The 15827-nt window shown below is 42.1% G+C and overlaps 1 protein-coding gene across 1 annotated transcript; it reads left to right on the top strand.

Annotated features, from left to right (window-relative positions):
- The first annotated feature begins 1241 nt into the window (after positions 1 to 1241).
- On the top strand, positions 1242 to 13513 carry LOC105903230 (transcription regulator protein BACH1). The gene is made up of 5 exons (XM_031573018.2): positions 1242 to 1417; positions 2518 to 2772; positions 3045 to 4289; positions 8829 to 9035; positions 11441 to 13513. The coding sequence occupies exons 2-5, from the start codon at positions 2533 to 2535 to the stop codon at positions 11870 to 11872; spliced, it is 2124 nt and encodes a 707-aa protein (XP_031428878.1). The 5' UTR covers positions 1242 to 1417; positions 2518 to 2532; the 3' UTR covers positions 11873 to 13513.
- The last annotated feature ends 2314 nt before the right edge of the window (positions 13514 to 15827 follow it).

The raw sequence follows: 15827 nt of genomic DNA, 5'->3' as shown, positions 1-15827 counted from the left end.
TCAACATGTTGCTTCAGGAGCAGGGAAGGGGGTCTAATTTGATTGGCTGTTGAGCTGAAACATCAACAACATTTTGCCAGAATCGCAAACTCTATCTTTAGTGTATTCCTTTTAAAAATATGCTTATAGGTATATAAACAGAAGGGGATTATCTGGTGTAACAACAACAACTATTACTGTATAACTGAAGTGACCAGTGTTAAGAAGTGACAGGTTTAGTTTATGGACACATGTCTCAGTTATGTGGACTGTTTCCTCAACTGCTTTATCAGGTATTTCTCATTTGTTTGGATTTTTAGAATACAAATGGGCCATTGTAGCTTGGTATGACCAGACACGCATTCACTTTGTGAGTATAATCCCAGCGAAAACTGACCTGGGAACAATAGGCGGGCGGAGTCAGGCTATAGAAATGGAGTTGTCTTTTTGAGAACTGAGGGCTGCATCTGGGGTCTGTTCTACAGTGGACAATTTCAGACTTTTCTGTTTGGTACGGAGTTCCTGCTACCATGTTGGGGCATTGTCAAATCTTCAACTTGATTTTTCAGAACTGTATATTCAATTGGGTTAATCTCCTGCATCCAAACAAGCATTTCAGCCACCAAGTGAGCACTTGTGCAGAGTGTGTGTGTGACCTACAAAGTGAGGGGCGTCTAAGAGCAAAACTTATTGTATCTTTAATGGCCTTACATTCCTCCCCAGAAATCTTTGCACACATACTACATTGCTTTATCAAATCATGTCAATAACCAGTGCTAATTTAGTTGCAGGCCTTGATACTTTTTCTTGGAGCACATCCCTCGACTCTGAAAAGGAAATACAGTAAAAGCCATAAAGCATTGTTTTGTATATCATGTCAGCTAGGTGAGTGCCATTTCCACATCCGCTCCTAAAAGTTGTTGTCCAGAATGCTTCCACCTCAGCGACAGTCAAGATAGACTGACCTTATAAATTTGTATGAAATATTTATTTCTGTAATTTGTTTTTTATATGGTTCTTTTGGCAGAATGCAAGTCCAATAAAACAGTTATTAATCATAATAATGATGTTGTGCTTTTAATGACAGGAATAAAACAATAATTGGGCAAATGAACAAAAAATCTGATTCGTCACGCTCATTATGTAACGACTACAATGAAAATAATCAGAAAAGTTTCCTAGCCTATTATAGAAAATACTACTTTTTTAGTTTTCCTGTGAGGGTGACGAGTAAAAATGGGAACATGCGCAGTATGATATAACTGGTTTGCGCAGGCTCATATTGGACCAGGCTTGCAACATACAAATGGCTGGCAGAACTTTCCTAAATATCACATGATTACATGACTGTCAGCGTTTTACTCCAAACATTTTTGGGAAACAGTGTCCGTAGGAAAATGAATAGACGTGACACATTGTCTTCAAGGTGATATGACCGGTTAGTACTGTTTTACTCATTACTTAACCCTGCATTTTTACATAAGAACCTCCTGAGGGTAACGTTAGGTAAGCAGGAAGCTCAAATTTGGAATATGACAAAATTAGCTAGACAGCTAACTGGCAAATATTTACCACTACTTGTAATGGCAGGCATCATTGTTCGAGGATTTCGATAGCTAATGTTATATCCTTACGAGAATATTCAGCTAAATCTGGCAAGAGTACAGAGCAGTTTCCATGCAGTTCTGGTAAACTCTTGACCCGACGAAGGCAAAAAGCCTTGTGAAGCCTTAGCTTTAACGTTAGCTTGATTTAGCCAGCTGAATTCCAGAGCTAGCTGTTATTGCTATGATAGTTAGCTTCCCCAGCATAACGTTATCAAGTGCAACCAAATGGTCGGTCTGTGGTTATATATAGATTATACATGTTGTCGGTTAATGTAACCTGGATGGCAAAGATATGTTTGGCGATCTGTCATCTTAATTACCCCGGCATGGTCTCTCTTATGAACTCATCTAAAGAAAACACTGAGTCGTATGGAAACAGCAAAACTGGATGAGGGTGGTGCTGATAACCACTTGTAAATGATAATGCTGAATTATCAAGTTTAACTCACCATCTACTTAGCCAAGGTTAGGTTGCCATGGTTAGCATTTAATTAATTCCACATATTTGGGTTAAACTGGCTAGCATACTACCGAAGTTTATTCACTTTATTGAAGAATACCTTCGGTCTCGAACACTCTGTCTCAAAAAAGGGTTTGGGCAGGGTTAAACGAATGGCTTGCGTTATAAAATAACCTTACGTTCTTTGCCATCATGAGCATAAAAAATTTGGGCTGAATTCCAATGTCATATTAATACTTTTTTAATGCTTAAGTCTGTCTAATTAATGTACGTGAGTCATATGAAAGTATTAAACTCTCGTTATATTATCTACGCGATGTCACATCCACCCATGTCTGATAATTGCAGAAGTGAAAACGTGACTCATTTTCAACAAGCAATGATTGCATCACTTGGTCATACAGTGACGAGTCTTTGTACAAGAAGTTTACACGCATTATTAAAATGCTCCTTTACAATTCTTGTATTTAGGCAGTACCAGGCATCATGTCTGTGGATGGCCACCGGACGTCCGTTTTCACTTTCCAGTCAGCAGTTCACAGTTCCCATGTACTCCGCTCCCTGGATGTGCAGCGGCAGAACGACGTGCTGTGTGATGTGACCGTTCTCGTGGGGAACCGGAGTTACCGAGCGCACTGTTCGGTCCTCGCCTCTTGCAGTGACTTCTTCCATTCCAGATTCCTCTGCCACGCCAGTCAGAACCGAGTCATCACTCTTCCTGACAATGTAGGCTTTACAGAGCATGACTTGAATAAACATAGGGCCTAGCATTTCTCCTGCTCTACGTGAATTTTATATGTATGTGTGGGGTGTGTAAGTCTATTTACATTTAAATGTGCATGCAACATGTTATATGCCTCAGACTATTTACATGTAAATAGCAATGTGAAGGCAGAATATAAACAACAACAGAGTTCATGTAATGGTATGCACTGTTTATGGTTAACCGCAAGAACATACTTCTCACAATGACACATCACCTCCTGTGTGACTTGTAGGTGACGGTGGAAGGCTTTGAACCACTGCTGCAGTTTGCTTACACAGCGAAGCTTCTCTTCACCAAAGACAACATTTTGGAGATACATCAATGCGCAGAGTTCTTGGGCTTTCACAACCTGGACCAGTCTTGTTTTGAGTTTCTTATTCCCAAGTTCCACAAGGATGCCAGTGTCACAACAGAAGCTCAAAGAGCCAACAGGAAGTCCTGTGGTGACAAAGGACATCAGTGCAATGACACAACCCCTGCTGGCCATGTCCAGGACCCAGGTGATATATCCACAGACATATCCCAGAGCACAACACTAGATTGCTCAGGCATTGCAGGACAATGTCTAGACCCAAGCCTTGTTGGTCAGCCCCCACAGCCCAGCACCTCTGCGCTACCAGAGGAGGACTTATCTCTGGACTTTCCTTCACCAAAGAGCCCCACATTCCCTGCGGCCCATGGCCAAGACCAGTTCTGCCTGCAAAACTGTGGTCCTGAGCTTCAGCCCTCATTGTCAACGGCACCAGAGCAACTGTGCCCCTTCCTCAAGATGGTAGGCTCGAGTGGAGACATGGGAGACGAGGCTATGCTAGATCTGGCCAGCAGTGGGTGTCCAGGTGATGATTCCATGGAGACCTGTCCCATTTTGGACCAGCAGTCGCAGTCACCTTTTCCGGACCAAATCAGTGTGCCTGAGGCATGCAGTCAGGCCTCAGACCAAGCTGTGATAACAGTAAGGACCCCCACCCAATGTAGCCGGCAGTGCCAGCTGAATTCACCAGAGCCCTTAGAGCCAGGGAACGTCATGGGAAACACTGACGCAGAGTCTTCCCTCAATTCTGACAGTGCTGGGCACACGCCATCCTGTGATACTTCCATGGAAACATCCGGAAATCGCAGCAGTGTCGAGAGGGAGGTGGCCGAGCACCTTGCCAAGGGCTTCTGGTCCGACTTGGGCACGTCCTTGTCCGAGCCGATGCCCTTGGACGAAGTGGTGGAGCAGTCAGCTTCAGAGAATGCCAACGCTGCCGCGGACTTCCACTGGCTCAAACACCTGGATCTCAGCTCAGCCGCAGGGGAGTGCCCCTTCCTGAGGAACCTGGGGTCGGAGGAGGCCCAGACCCCAGTGGGAGACTGCTCCAGCCTGCCACAGCAGGACCAGAGCCCCTGCATGTCCCCCATCAACTCTGAAGACGACTTGCAATCGGACACGGAGGGAGAGAGGGAGAGGGAGGTGCACCGCGAGCGGGCTGAGGAGGTGAGTAGTTTTGGTCAGGGTTGGAACTAAGTGTCACTCACTGCTAATGAGGGATGCACAGTCTCAACTGGTGGCAACTGAGGATGTACAGGTTTCTAGGATCAGTTGACCATTGATCATTGTTTGTTCATTTTCATCCCAAACTGAATTGGATATGGATCATAATGTCCATTCATAATCCCAGAAATGAGTGTAAAACATGTAATAAAATACTACACCAAACATTGAATTATAAAAATTAACAATCTATATAGCTAACCCAGACTAACTGTATGACCATTTGGTATTCAACCATTCTGTAAGAACTTGCCCAAAGTTATGTACTCCTATTCACATACATGGGGCAAAACACTTCCTTGTCAAACTTTGGTCCTGCCCAGTGGGACAACATCCTGGTTTTCAAAATGAATGTCAGTGAATGGTGACGTTACAGGCATTGCTGGTCCAGGCATTTCTATGTCTATGGTCCAGTGTCACAAAAGTTAGTTCTAAGATACAGTGATTTGAAATGAGAGTGATTGAAAAAATGACCTACATATTGTTTTTCTAATTGCCCTAATACGTTCCTTAATCTAGTCTATTATGTATCCAGTACAATTATAATATTGTAAAACAGCCTTTAAAAATGACTCCGTAGTAGTAAGCCAAATTAATGTGTATGCGTTTTTCTCAAGGGAGTGGATATTTCTTTCATTTGGACAACGGTTTGTGTTTCCTGAAACATTTTCCCTAATTTCTCGGGATTGGCTGCCCCAAACTTAAAATAAGGGGTCATTTCTTAAAGATAAGTAACTGTAGATTTAGAATATCCAATAAAACAAATTTACATCATTTTACCTACTGGGCTCACTTTGCGTTACCCGGTTGCCCAAATGCACACCTTCTCCATACTGTTAGTTGCTTTGGGTAAAGGTTAAATTCATAAATGCAAATGTCTATCACCATGTTTGCTATGCATAGCCTAGCTCAGATTGTCTAATATGCTGTAACAGCATACTGACAGGAAGCCTATTATTCACCTCGGTGTCATGCACAGTTTAGCCTTGCAAATGAAGCACATTACATAAAGGTTGAAGTGTAGGTTACAAAACAGTAATGTCACCAAAAGTTGACTCCTCATATGAGAGAAATAGAGTTTGGAGCTTGTAAACACTGTTTATTTGTCTGTGAATGTACTGTAGAATTTAGCATTTAGACTTTGATTTACTTTTAAGCTTTCTCATTTGAATGAAATTACATCTTTACTTCCTTGTTTACTGAGTTGGTAAGTCAATGACATACTCTCACCCATCCGTCTACACTACAGTGCCACTCATATTGACTGTTTGGTCAAACATACTTCAAATTCAGTTTCAGCCTACTGTCCTGTGATAAAACAATGTACCGTAATTTCCGGACTATAAGCCGCTACTTTTTTCCCACGCTTTGAACCTCGCGGCTTAAACAACGACGCGGCTAATTTATGGATTATGATACCTGTGACTGTATACGGTGGCTTTGTGTTTACGGTGGCTTTGTGGAGCTAGGATGCTAGCATGGATGCAGCCGCATGGATGCTTAGCTCCACGCGATTTCTCAGTATCTCAATAACTTAACTAATGTCAAAATAACCACAGTCTACCGGCGTAGACAGAACACAACTCAAAACAGTTTACAACAATACAAATCCAGTCTTTTCAAGTTCTTTAGCTCATTGGTTTCAAACTTAGCGTCTTTCTTCTATCTCACTGTCTTCAATCTAACGTTCTAGCTTCTGATTGACTCTTGCAACTGTGCTCTCTTAAAGCAACAGTGCACTTATCGTAACTGGCTGCACCTGCGGCTTATAGACATGTGCGGCTTATTTATGTTAAAAATAATTATATTTTAAAAATTCAGTGGGTGAGGCTTATATTCAGGTGCGCTCAATAGTCCGGAAATTACGGTATTAGGTTTCTTTTGGTATATTCATAACCAGTTTAAGTAACAGTCTGCTAAGTTTTACTTTCAGAGGCATTTAAAAGATGTACATTATCTCTCTCCTGTTTTAAAGAACAATAGACATAATACACTCATACAAAAAAAATGGTTGTTATGTTTTAGCTGTTGAGACAGGCTGATGTGCATCTAGTTAAAGCCAGGTAACATGGGTGCATAGTTGATCTATTTATTAGTGCTGTCAGTTTAACGCAAACTGTGTAGTAGGCTAACGTTACGGTTTGAGTGAATGGTGAGCGCGATACGGCGAAATGGATGATAAAAAGCTTCTGAATGGAAAGTTTACTCTGACTGCTATGTTCCCAGCAAACTTGGAAAAAAGAAAATATTAAGCCATGGTTTAACTGCACTATAGGCTGAGTCCTTGTTTACCTGAAATGTGCACTTTATAATTTTATTTTGTACCGCCCTGTTTGGCAATGTTGGTTTTCAATAAAATAAAACATTTGCATAAAGCAAGCCAATCCACTTTTCCATGTTGATAAGGGCATTAAAATAAAAATAAAATGATGGAAAAAAGGGACATTTAGAATAGATAAAAATGTTCGATTAATCGCGATTCATTTTGAGTTAACTATGACATAAATGCGATTAATCACGATTAAATATTTTAATAGTTTGACAGCACTACTATTTATATGTGGGTGGGATTAGCTAGTCATTGGTGATTTAGGCTAGTCCTCAGAAGTGTGTTCCTATTTGTATATTTTTCTAAGGAGGCTATTTAATAGTGAGGGCTATATGAAATACTTGTATGAAGAATGTATTTTACCCAAAGTGAGAGATGATGCATTTACACTACCGGTCAAAAGTTTTACAACACCCCCATTTTTCCAGTTTTATTGAAATTTGAGCAGTTAGAGTAAGGAGCAAAGGTAAGCTGTAAACTGCCAGAGGTTAAACTTAAGTTTAGGTTACTGAAAACTAACTAACTACTAAAAACATTTTAATTAAAATTTCAGTTATAAAATAGGCCTATTTCAGGGAAGAGGTAATGGGTTGTTAACAACTTACAGCTTTTCTGCAGCAATTAAAGTACGTTAAGCCTTGAAAGTTGATGCAAACAATTCCGACTGGTGTCCTAACTTTAGTTGATTACTTGAAAAAAAGATGTCTTGGAACAGATTGTTACTAAAGACACTGGAGCATTATGTAGACAGTATTCCACTGCAGGAAGTTGGATATTGCCATCATAATGGGGAGAGAAAGGCATTTTAAAAAGTAAGACAGACAGACAGACCATTATAACTGTTAAATGTGCAGGTCTTTCCTTCAGAGAAATTGCATAGAAAGCCAGTGAGTACAGTTTCCTACACCAACAAAAGTCACTTGGAAACTGGAGGAAACTCTGACAGGAAGAGGTCCAGCAGACCCAAAGTTTCCAGCACAGTTCATCAGCAAATCTCAGTTTCATCTGTGAAGAGAAGACTTTGAGCTGCAGGTTTGGCAGGTCGAGTCGCAGTAAGAAAAGCATTCTTAAAATGGCAAGATAAGAAAAAGAGGCTTCCCTTAGCCATGAAACGCCAGCAGTGGACTACTGAGGACTGGAAGAAGGTCTTATGGGCCACTGAATCCAAATTAGAAATCTGTGGTTCATCACACAGGGTTTTTGTGCACCGTTGAGTATGTAGAAGGATGGTTCCTCAGTGTGTGTTGCCAACTGTTAAATTGGTGGAAAGGTGTGATGGGCTGGGGCTCTTTTGCTGGATCCAGTTGGCTACTTCCACAGAATGACTTGCACCCTGAACCAAAAGGGCTACCACAGCATTTTGTAGTGCCATGCCATACCCTCTGGACAGAAGGGTGAAAGCAAAGCAGCCAACAAGTGCAACACATTTGCGGAAACTTCTGCAACAGTGTTGGAAAGAACGTTCTGATCAGTGTTCGATTTCTACTGTAAAAAGAATGCCACCAGTGTGTTCAGCTCTTATATCAGCAAAAGGCTACTTTGAGTCAGAAATGTAGATTCAATTGTGTTAAACAGGACAATTCCATGGTTTTTTTTTTGTCTCCATTATTTTATCTTCTATATAAACACTGAGCCATTAAACGGTAAATTTCAGTACAAACTGGAAAAATGAAGGTGTTCTAAAACTTTTGACCGATAGTGTATATCTCCAGTTAGTAACAGGTACCATCACCATGTGCAAGACGAAATTCAAAACTAGGTGAAAACAAAACGCTGTTAAGCCTGGCAACCAATCGTGAAGCTGTCAAATGCGTGTATTTATTGATTTTAAAGGGCTATAGGGACGTGTCAAACTTTGATGGTTGTTTTTTTTTTTTTACCGAGTTGCCTTGAAACATGATGTTTCGCAATGTCACTTGCTGTTATTCACCAACCAGGCGAACAGGTATTTGAAATGAAGATGTTTCTTTTCAGATGAGTTTTAGACGTTGGTTCATTGGTACTTGGACACCTGACTGCAGGAGACTGCGCTCTCACGGCAAACTCCTCTGCCCGACAATATGAGCTTGATTGATGGCCTATATGATGAATTTTGCTCTCGGGTCATCCACTTGTGTCAGACGGCTGCCATGTTGTGTCTGCCTCTGATCCAGATTCAGCTGCCCTTCCCAGTGGAGCAGATCCCAACCATGACCCGCAGCGCCTTCCAGCAGATGCTGCGGCAACAGAAGCTGACCCAGGAACAGCTCGAGTTTGTCCACGATGTCCGGCGCCGCAGCAAGAACCGAGTGGCTGCCCAGCGCTCCCGAAAGAGGAAGCTGGACTGCATTCGAAAGCTGGAGTGTGAGATTAAGAAACTGGTATGTAGATTTTAATTCAAGTGTGCATGTATGCTAATGTTTGTGTGGTTTATTTTATGTTTCCATGCTTGAATGTTCCTGGCCTGACTCTTTTCATTAATGTAATACCCCAGACAAAAACACAGATTCTCTGGAAGCCCAACACTGTAGTCATGACTTATTAAATCTGAGGACTACAATGTGCTTGCTCTCTACACATTCCCCTAAACTTAATAGTTTAGTGCTGCTGGGAATTAATTGTCGCGAGTGTGAGCAGATTTCATTCCTCCCGTTTCAACTTAGCAGGTTGGTGGTGCTGAAAGTGCATTAGTGGAGCCCTCTGCCATCTTACGACTGGCAAATGGGTTATTACCCTTTGGGCTTTATGTTGAAGGCATTACCAGGGGCACAGTCCATTTGTAATGGCCAGGTACTTCCTCCTTCAAGGTTAAATGCAGCATTATTGAATCCTTTACCTAGAGTGATTTTTGAGCATTTCAGTGTGTTTGTAGTACAGCCATGGCAGAAGGCTTTAGTGGAAATCAAGAGCTTCATCAGTGTTGCAAATCTACAACAGTTTTACTGACAAAGAAAATCATTAATTAATAGCATACTTTCCTGTTGGCTTTATTTCAAGGTTTTCGTCTCGCTTAGCTTTAATTGTTTGTAAAGCATTGACCCATCAATGGGGTGAACTTCTAATTGGAATTCGTCTGTAGAAAGTCCAATTTAATGAAACTTCTTTCAAACAAATGAGTCATGCCATGTGAAGTGTACCAATGGCTTCCACTCAACCATCTCAGATTTGGCTGAAAAAATTCAAGGTGAAGCACTTGCCTCCCTGATACTTCCAACCCACCAATAACCATCATAAACACAGGTTATCTATTTGCCAGGTGTCATGTCACTGATCTGGAAGCCCTTTGAAACCTCTTCTTCAACCCCATAGTTGACACAAAATCCAGCTATTCCAGACACTGGAATAATATTTACTACAGATACTATTAAACATTAATCAACGCATTTTGTGCAGTTTAAGCTCTGTGTCATAAACATACCTTTTGTTACCATTTGAATATGCTTCCATGGGCCATTGAACGCTGGGCATGTACAAAAATCCCATATTTAAAAAAAAATATTTTGAGAAAATGAGGCCGAACGCCATCACAAATTTTTTATATGTTAAGAACAAATATCTAATCTTTCCAAAACAATTAGTTTCATGTTGGTAAATGCTGTAATTTTTTTGCTATAGCATGCCAAAAATTGCACAAAATGGGTTTTCATCCGTTTTCAAGCTTTAATATCTTCCAGACCATCCATCACATAGGGACAGTTTTTTAATACAATATACAGAGCATAATGTATAATATCAAGTCTCTAGCTTTAACATTGAGCTTTCCACAGGCCTTCAAAGATGCTGCAACAGAGCGTAGATCAAAATTTTCGAGCAAATTCAAGCACCCCGAATACTATGATATACCCAAGCCACACTCTTGGAAGTCCATATTCTTCAAGTAATGGTATTAGATTTTAAGCCTAGAAAGTTTGAAGGAGCTATCTTAAATGCTTTTCTAGTTATAGCAATTTGAAAATGGCTCTAAAGAAAACGCTGCTAAAAAAGCGTCTGAAAATGCACATGACATAGTTGCTAAAACATCTTTTTGTGACAAAACTATTGGGAGTAGAGAGCTAATATTTGGACCTATTAAGAAGTGTATGAACCACCTTGATTTTTTTCAGCCAAATCTGAGATGGTCGAGTGGGGAGATTTTCTTAAATTGGTACATTTGGAATGACTCATTTGACTTAAATTGGTACATTTGGAATGACTCAAATGTTTTAATAGATGTGACAAGATGTGCTAATTTGCTAAATGTGTCATATTTTAATTATATTGTGAATAATCTGAGGTAAATCTGACATTCTGTATGGTATTGTGTTGTATGCCGACAAATACAGAACAAAATATCTTTTCTTGTATGTTAATTCAGAGAAGAGCTGTGTGTCTGTCTGGGCAAGCCAGTTTGCAGTCCGGCTTCTTGTCACACTCATCTGTTGTAATTCTATCTCTAGCTGTGTCTACAGAGCATTCCTTTTTTTTTGGCCCAGCTTCTTGCCAGCACTTGATGGTGCAATTGGTGGACATTACTGCCAGTTTCAGATGTGGCTAGTGTTTCTTCTCTGTCCATTTGGGCTAAGGATGCTGCTAGCACTCCCACTGTTCGAAGTTTCAAGTTTGTGAACTGTGGCAGATCCAACAACCCCCCCGGTCCCCCTCCCCAAATCCATTTTGGCTGCCAAGGTTGCTGTTGCCTTTAATGGCCATTAGTGCCCATGTGAGATTGGAGCTAATGGTTTCCTAATGGCTTTGCGTTCCCTTCCCCCTCCCCTCCCCCTCCCCCTCCCTCTCCTTTGTCCAACAGCGAGGTCAAAAGGAGAAGCTGCTGCAGGAGCAGAGCCACCTGAAGCTGAGCATGGGCCAGACGCTGCAGGGCCTCTCGGGCCTGTGCCAGGCGGTGTGCGCCGACGCCGGGCCGCAGCCCAACCAGCTGCAGCTCCTGGCCCAGCAGCTGTCCTCCCCCTCCGCCGGTGCCGCCGCGCCCGCTGCTGTGGACTGCGCCCCGTCCTCCATCCTCCTCACCCCCATGGCATCCCCGAGCCTGGCAGGCCAGGAGCGGGACGCCCCAAGTGCGGACGGCAGCGCCGTCTGCGCCACCAAAGAGCCCTCCGGGGTGGAGGCGGCTACCCCGTGCCCGCAGGCGGAGCCCGCCATGCCAGAGGAGAACGACGAGTCAAGGGAGGAGAGGATGGGCGACAGCCGCCTCCTGGACAACACCACCACTCTGAACCACTAGGGGCACTGTGATGGTGGACAGGTGGACGATTGTGGCTTTCTTTACTTTTTGCTCTCTGCTTTCCACGAGTGACTTGTCAGTTTTCCTACTTTGACTCGGGATGGGAACGCAAAGACACGTATGCTCTCTTTTCATAAAATGTATGCAATATTCATTACTTTGGCATTAAGCGAACGGAGTGAACATTAAAAAGATGTAAAGACATCTGACCCTACTACCGTTTATACTGTACCTTGCATTAATCTGAGTTTGTCAGATGGGTCAGGTGTCTGGGACACCATATTTTGTTTTGGGGGGGGGGGGGGGCATTATGTTGATAGATATTTCTATCACACCACACATTACTACAGGTTTAGTTATTACTGTACTCATATGCATGTTGTTAATGGCCTGTTTCTGATGCAAATAAGAGGAATTCTTCGATGTTACTGATGGACTGCCCTTTACGTACCGGCCCCATTTAAAACCCATTTGAATTTCTGTGTGTCATGTATGTGTAGTCCTTCACCCTAAGGCTCCGTTATCGTGTCTTAATTTACATTGTGTGCGTTGCTATGAATCTAATGGATTATGCTAATCTGTGTCAGGTGCACATTTGTTCTTCTCATGCAGATTTGCATGTTGCTTGAACATGACGTGCTATATATTGTGTGTGCCCATTCATATGCACTTGTTAGAATTCTCGAGGCTACTAATCTTAGGCATCCCCAATACATAATTCCATCCAAATTTTCATTTTAATCAGTACAGATAGAATTTAGCACAAGATGCTAGCAATGAAATTCAAAGAAAAAAAAAACATAGTTGATCTTCAGCTGGTTGGCTTGTAGGTTTCTGAGTCTGACCAGTGAGGTCTTAATAAATTGGCTCCATGTTAAGAAGGTTTGCAAAGCAGCATTTGATGGCAAGGTGAAGCCATAATCATTTGTTGTGTTACTGATCCAGCCTACTTTGTTGCCAAAGTCTATCATGGTTCTGCCTTGGAGTTGGAACAATTTGTTATTGTTGTGAAAAAACCTTTCACCGTAGCTGCCAGCTAGACTTTACCCATGTATGATTTGCCAAGGGAAGAGAAATTAATACAAATCACGAAATTGATTCAGATTTCCCCTGGCTCAGTCCCACCGCATCCCCCCCCCCCCCCCCCCCCCCATCTCTTGTGTTAACTGCCTCTGAACTCTTTGGACCAAAGTGCTGATAATTGGGAGCCTCCGTGCATATTTCCTTCATTGTGTTTGCCCCACCGCTTGGCAGAACCTGACCGTATATGCCCTGCTGCATGTCTGAGCATGTGCCCATTTTATCTCACCAGCGTTGGTGAGGGAAAAAAAAACCCTGAACGTCTCCGGCCTCCCCGTGACCATTTTGCATGCAGACGCCAGCGCGGTTTAGATTGGAAATGCATGAGCTAAGGCCCAGGCATGCTGCACAAACACAACAGCCCCTTTCAGTTTTAATTAGAAATGCATTCCACTTGCTCTTGATAAGAGTGTTTACAAAATCAATAAATGGAAATTAACAGTTGTAAGTTGTAGGCCTAACTCCTCAAAACTTTCTCGTTTTCATTTGTGGAGTGTGGAAAGGACACCTGGGGAAGAAAAAAAAGCATGCAATAAAGAAAATGGAAGGAATTCTACAACACTGCAGTCTTGTCTGAGTATGTGTATAGGCTAGTTGTGTCCATATGTGCGGCTTTCTATGCAACGGGGTCATGTGTAGTGTTGCATCGAGTGCCTCTGTCTAATAGAAAGCAAAAGCACCATGACGAGGACCTCTGGAGCTGTCTGGAGAAATGCAAGAGGCTCAGCTCTGGACTGGCATTGTTAGGACAGATAAAAGCACTTTTCGGTGAAAAAAAAAATAAGTTCTCTTGTTTGTGTATTCTCAAAAGAGCTGCCGCTGCTGCCTGTCTGAGCCAGCCAGTCCACGGTTCAGCCTCTTGTTAGATTTATCTACAGTAATTCCCTCTCTCTGCCAACAAAGGATTTATTATTTCTATTTTATTTCCTTCATATATTTAAAAAAAAAAGTGTGTATATGGCTTTGGTGTTTAGTGCGTTAGCCTAATTCTTTGTCTCTATTGAGGTGTTTGATGCATATAATTGACTTAGTTATTAAGGTCATGGCAAGGTTGGTAAACACGGGGATTTCATCACGTTTGTATGGTTTTCTGGCATCCAGACGCTACTGTTTGCACTTGAAGTGATTTGGTATTTTCATCATCCTTGAAAAAGCGCATGTAGGCAGAACTTTTTCTTCTGCTGGAATCCACACTGCCTTGTGAACAATATCACACACACAGCCCTGCAGACTTGCAATTATTTTTCCATAAAGGCCTTGGAAACGATATATCCACGTTTCATCTATTTCCATGACATTTTCAAAACTGATTAATATTACATGTAAGAATTGCTTACTCTTTGCATGAGATATCAGTCATTATGCAGAATATTATTAATGAGTTGGGCTCACAGAGGTCTCCCATCTTGTCTTCTTACGTTGACATAAAACGGAACAGTTGGGCCGCTGCAACCATGCGATTCTTTTAATATGCATTAGGCCTACGCTTCTTTGCGAGAATGCTGCGAATCCAGCAAAGATAAAAAGGCTATTCTTACTTTTTTTTTTTACGACTCTGGGCTGACGGTGTTTGTTAGTCTCTGTCCGAGCGCTGGACCCATTCTGCCTAGTTGTAGTGCTGGCATATAAATTAGTGTTGTGTGGCCCATGAGATAAATGAGCCCCTCCTCCCGCTGTGCCGATGGTAGCAGCGCTCATTCTGTTAGCTTATTAAAATGATAAAGCGTTTTTTAAAGTTTATCCCCCTTTCCCCACAAACACACACACACACACAAGCAGACATACTCTTGAAAGCTCTTGGATGTGCAATTAACTGCCCTTAATGGAGTATATTGGTTATTTTCAATTACACTAAAATGAACTAGATTGTTATCGCCCATCTGAAAACTCAATCAGTTATCTTTTAAAGTTATAATTATTTGACTTGGCCCTGGAGCCACTCGTGGGACTCCAGCCCTTCTCTTCTCTTCTTTTCTCTCCCCCCCCCCTTTAATTTTTTTTAAGCTGACCTGTCAAGGTGATCTCTCATAGGCCTCCCCCTGTTCCATGAATACTAAATATGTGTGGATCAGTCATTTTCAGCCTCTCCTCTCAAGTGCTTAATCAGTGTGGTCTTACTCCGCTGTCTGTCGCCACTAATCCCTTGGGCTGGCCGCCACACCGACCGGCATCAAAAAGATGATGCGATGTCACGACGCTTTCCGTGAGCCATTCACATTCCTACAAGGCCTTATTGCTCTCCAAGAGATGTTTTTTTCTTTTTAAATAAAGCAAGTATGTAGAGGAAAGAAGTTGGCCCATTAAGTGGAAGCAAGGCTCTGAAAACGATCGGGCCTTTTAAGAAATGCACCCCATCGTTTTGCAGCCTTGACACTGCCGGCCCGATTTCAATTGATCACATTTTGGTGTGCTTGACATAGATTATGGAGTGTGAGCGATCCCATCTTTTGGGGTCCTGGAGCACTCAGAATTGGAGCTAGTGCACAGTCATAGCCGCCATGAATCATTCCTTTTTTTAACCCGAGGAGAGACCATTTCATTTTAATTAAGTCTCCAGTGATTGCATGGGGAAAACTGTTAGATGCACAGCTACAAACAGATGGCACACCTTTTTTTCCACTGTGTTGCTACAGCTCATGCCACAGGTTCTCTGCTTTATTCATCCATTTATTTATTAATTTCTCCCCTTTTTTTTGGCGTTTCACTTCCTCCCTCGTGATGGCTGAGAAGAGTCCTCTTTTTAAGCGCGCTTCAGGCCCTCCGCTAATGGTGAATTTTTAATTAACCTGAAACAGCCTCAGGAGAGACATGCGTTTTTTAGATGCATCATGCCTGAATAATTATGACTGACTCAAATAAACAAAGACAAAAGCAG

This window comes from Clupea harengus, chromosome 9 (assembly GCF_900700415.2).
Source record: "Clupea harengus chromosome 9, Ch_v2.0.2, whole genome shotgun sequence".
Taxonomy (NCBI): Eukaryota; Metazoa; Chordata; class Actinopteri; order Clupeiformes; family Clupeidae; genus Clupea; species Clupea harengus.
This window is presented reverse-complemented; position numbering and strand designations above follow the sequence as displayed.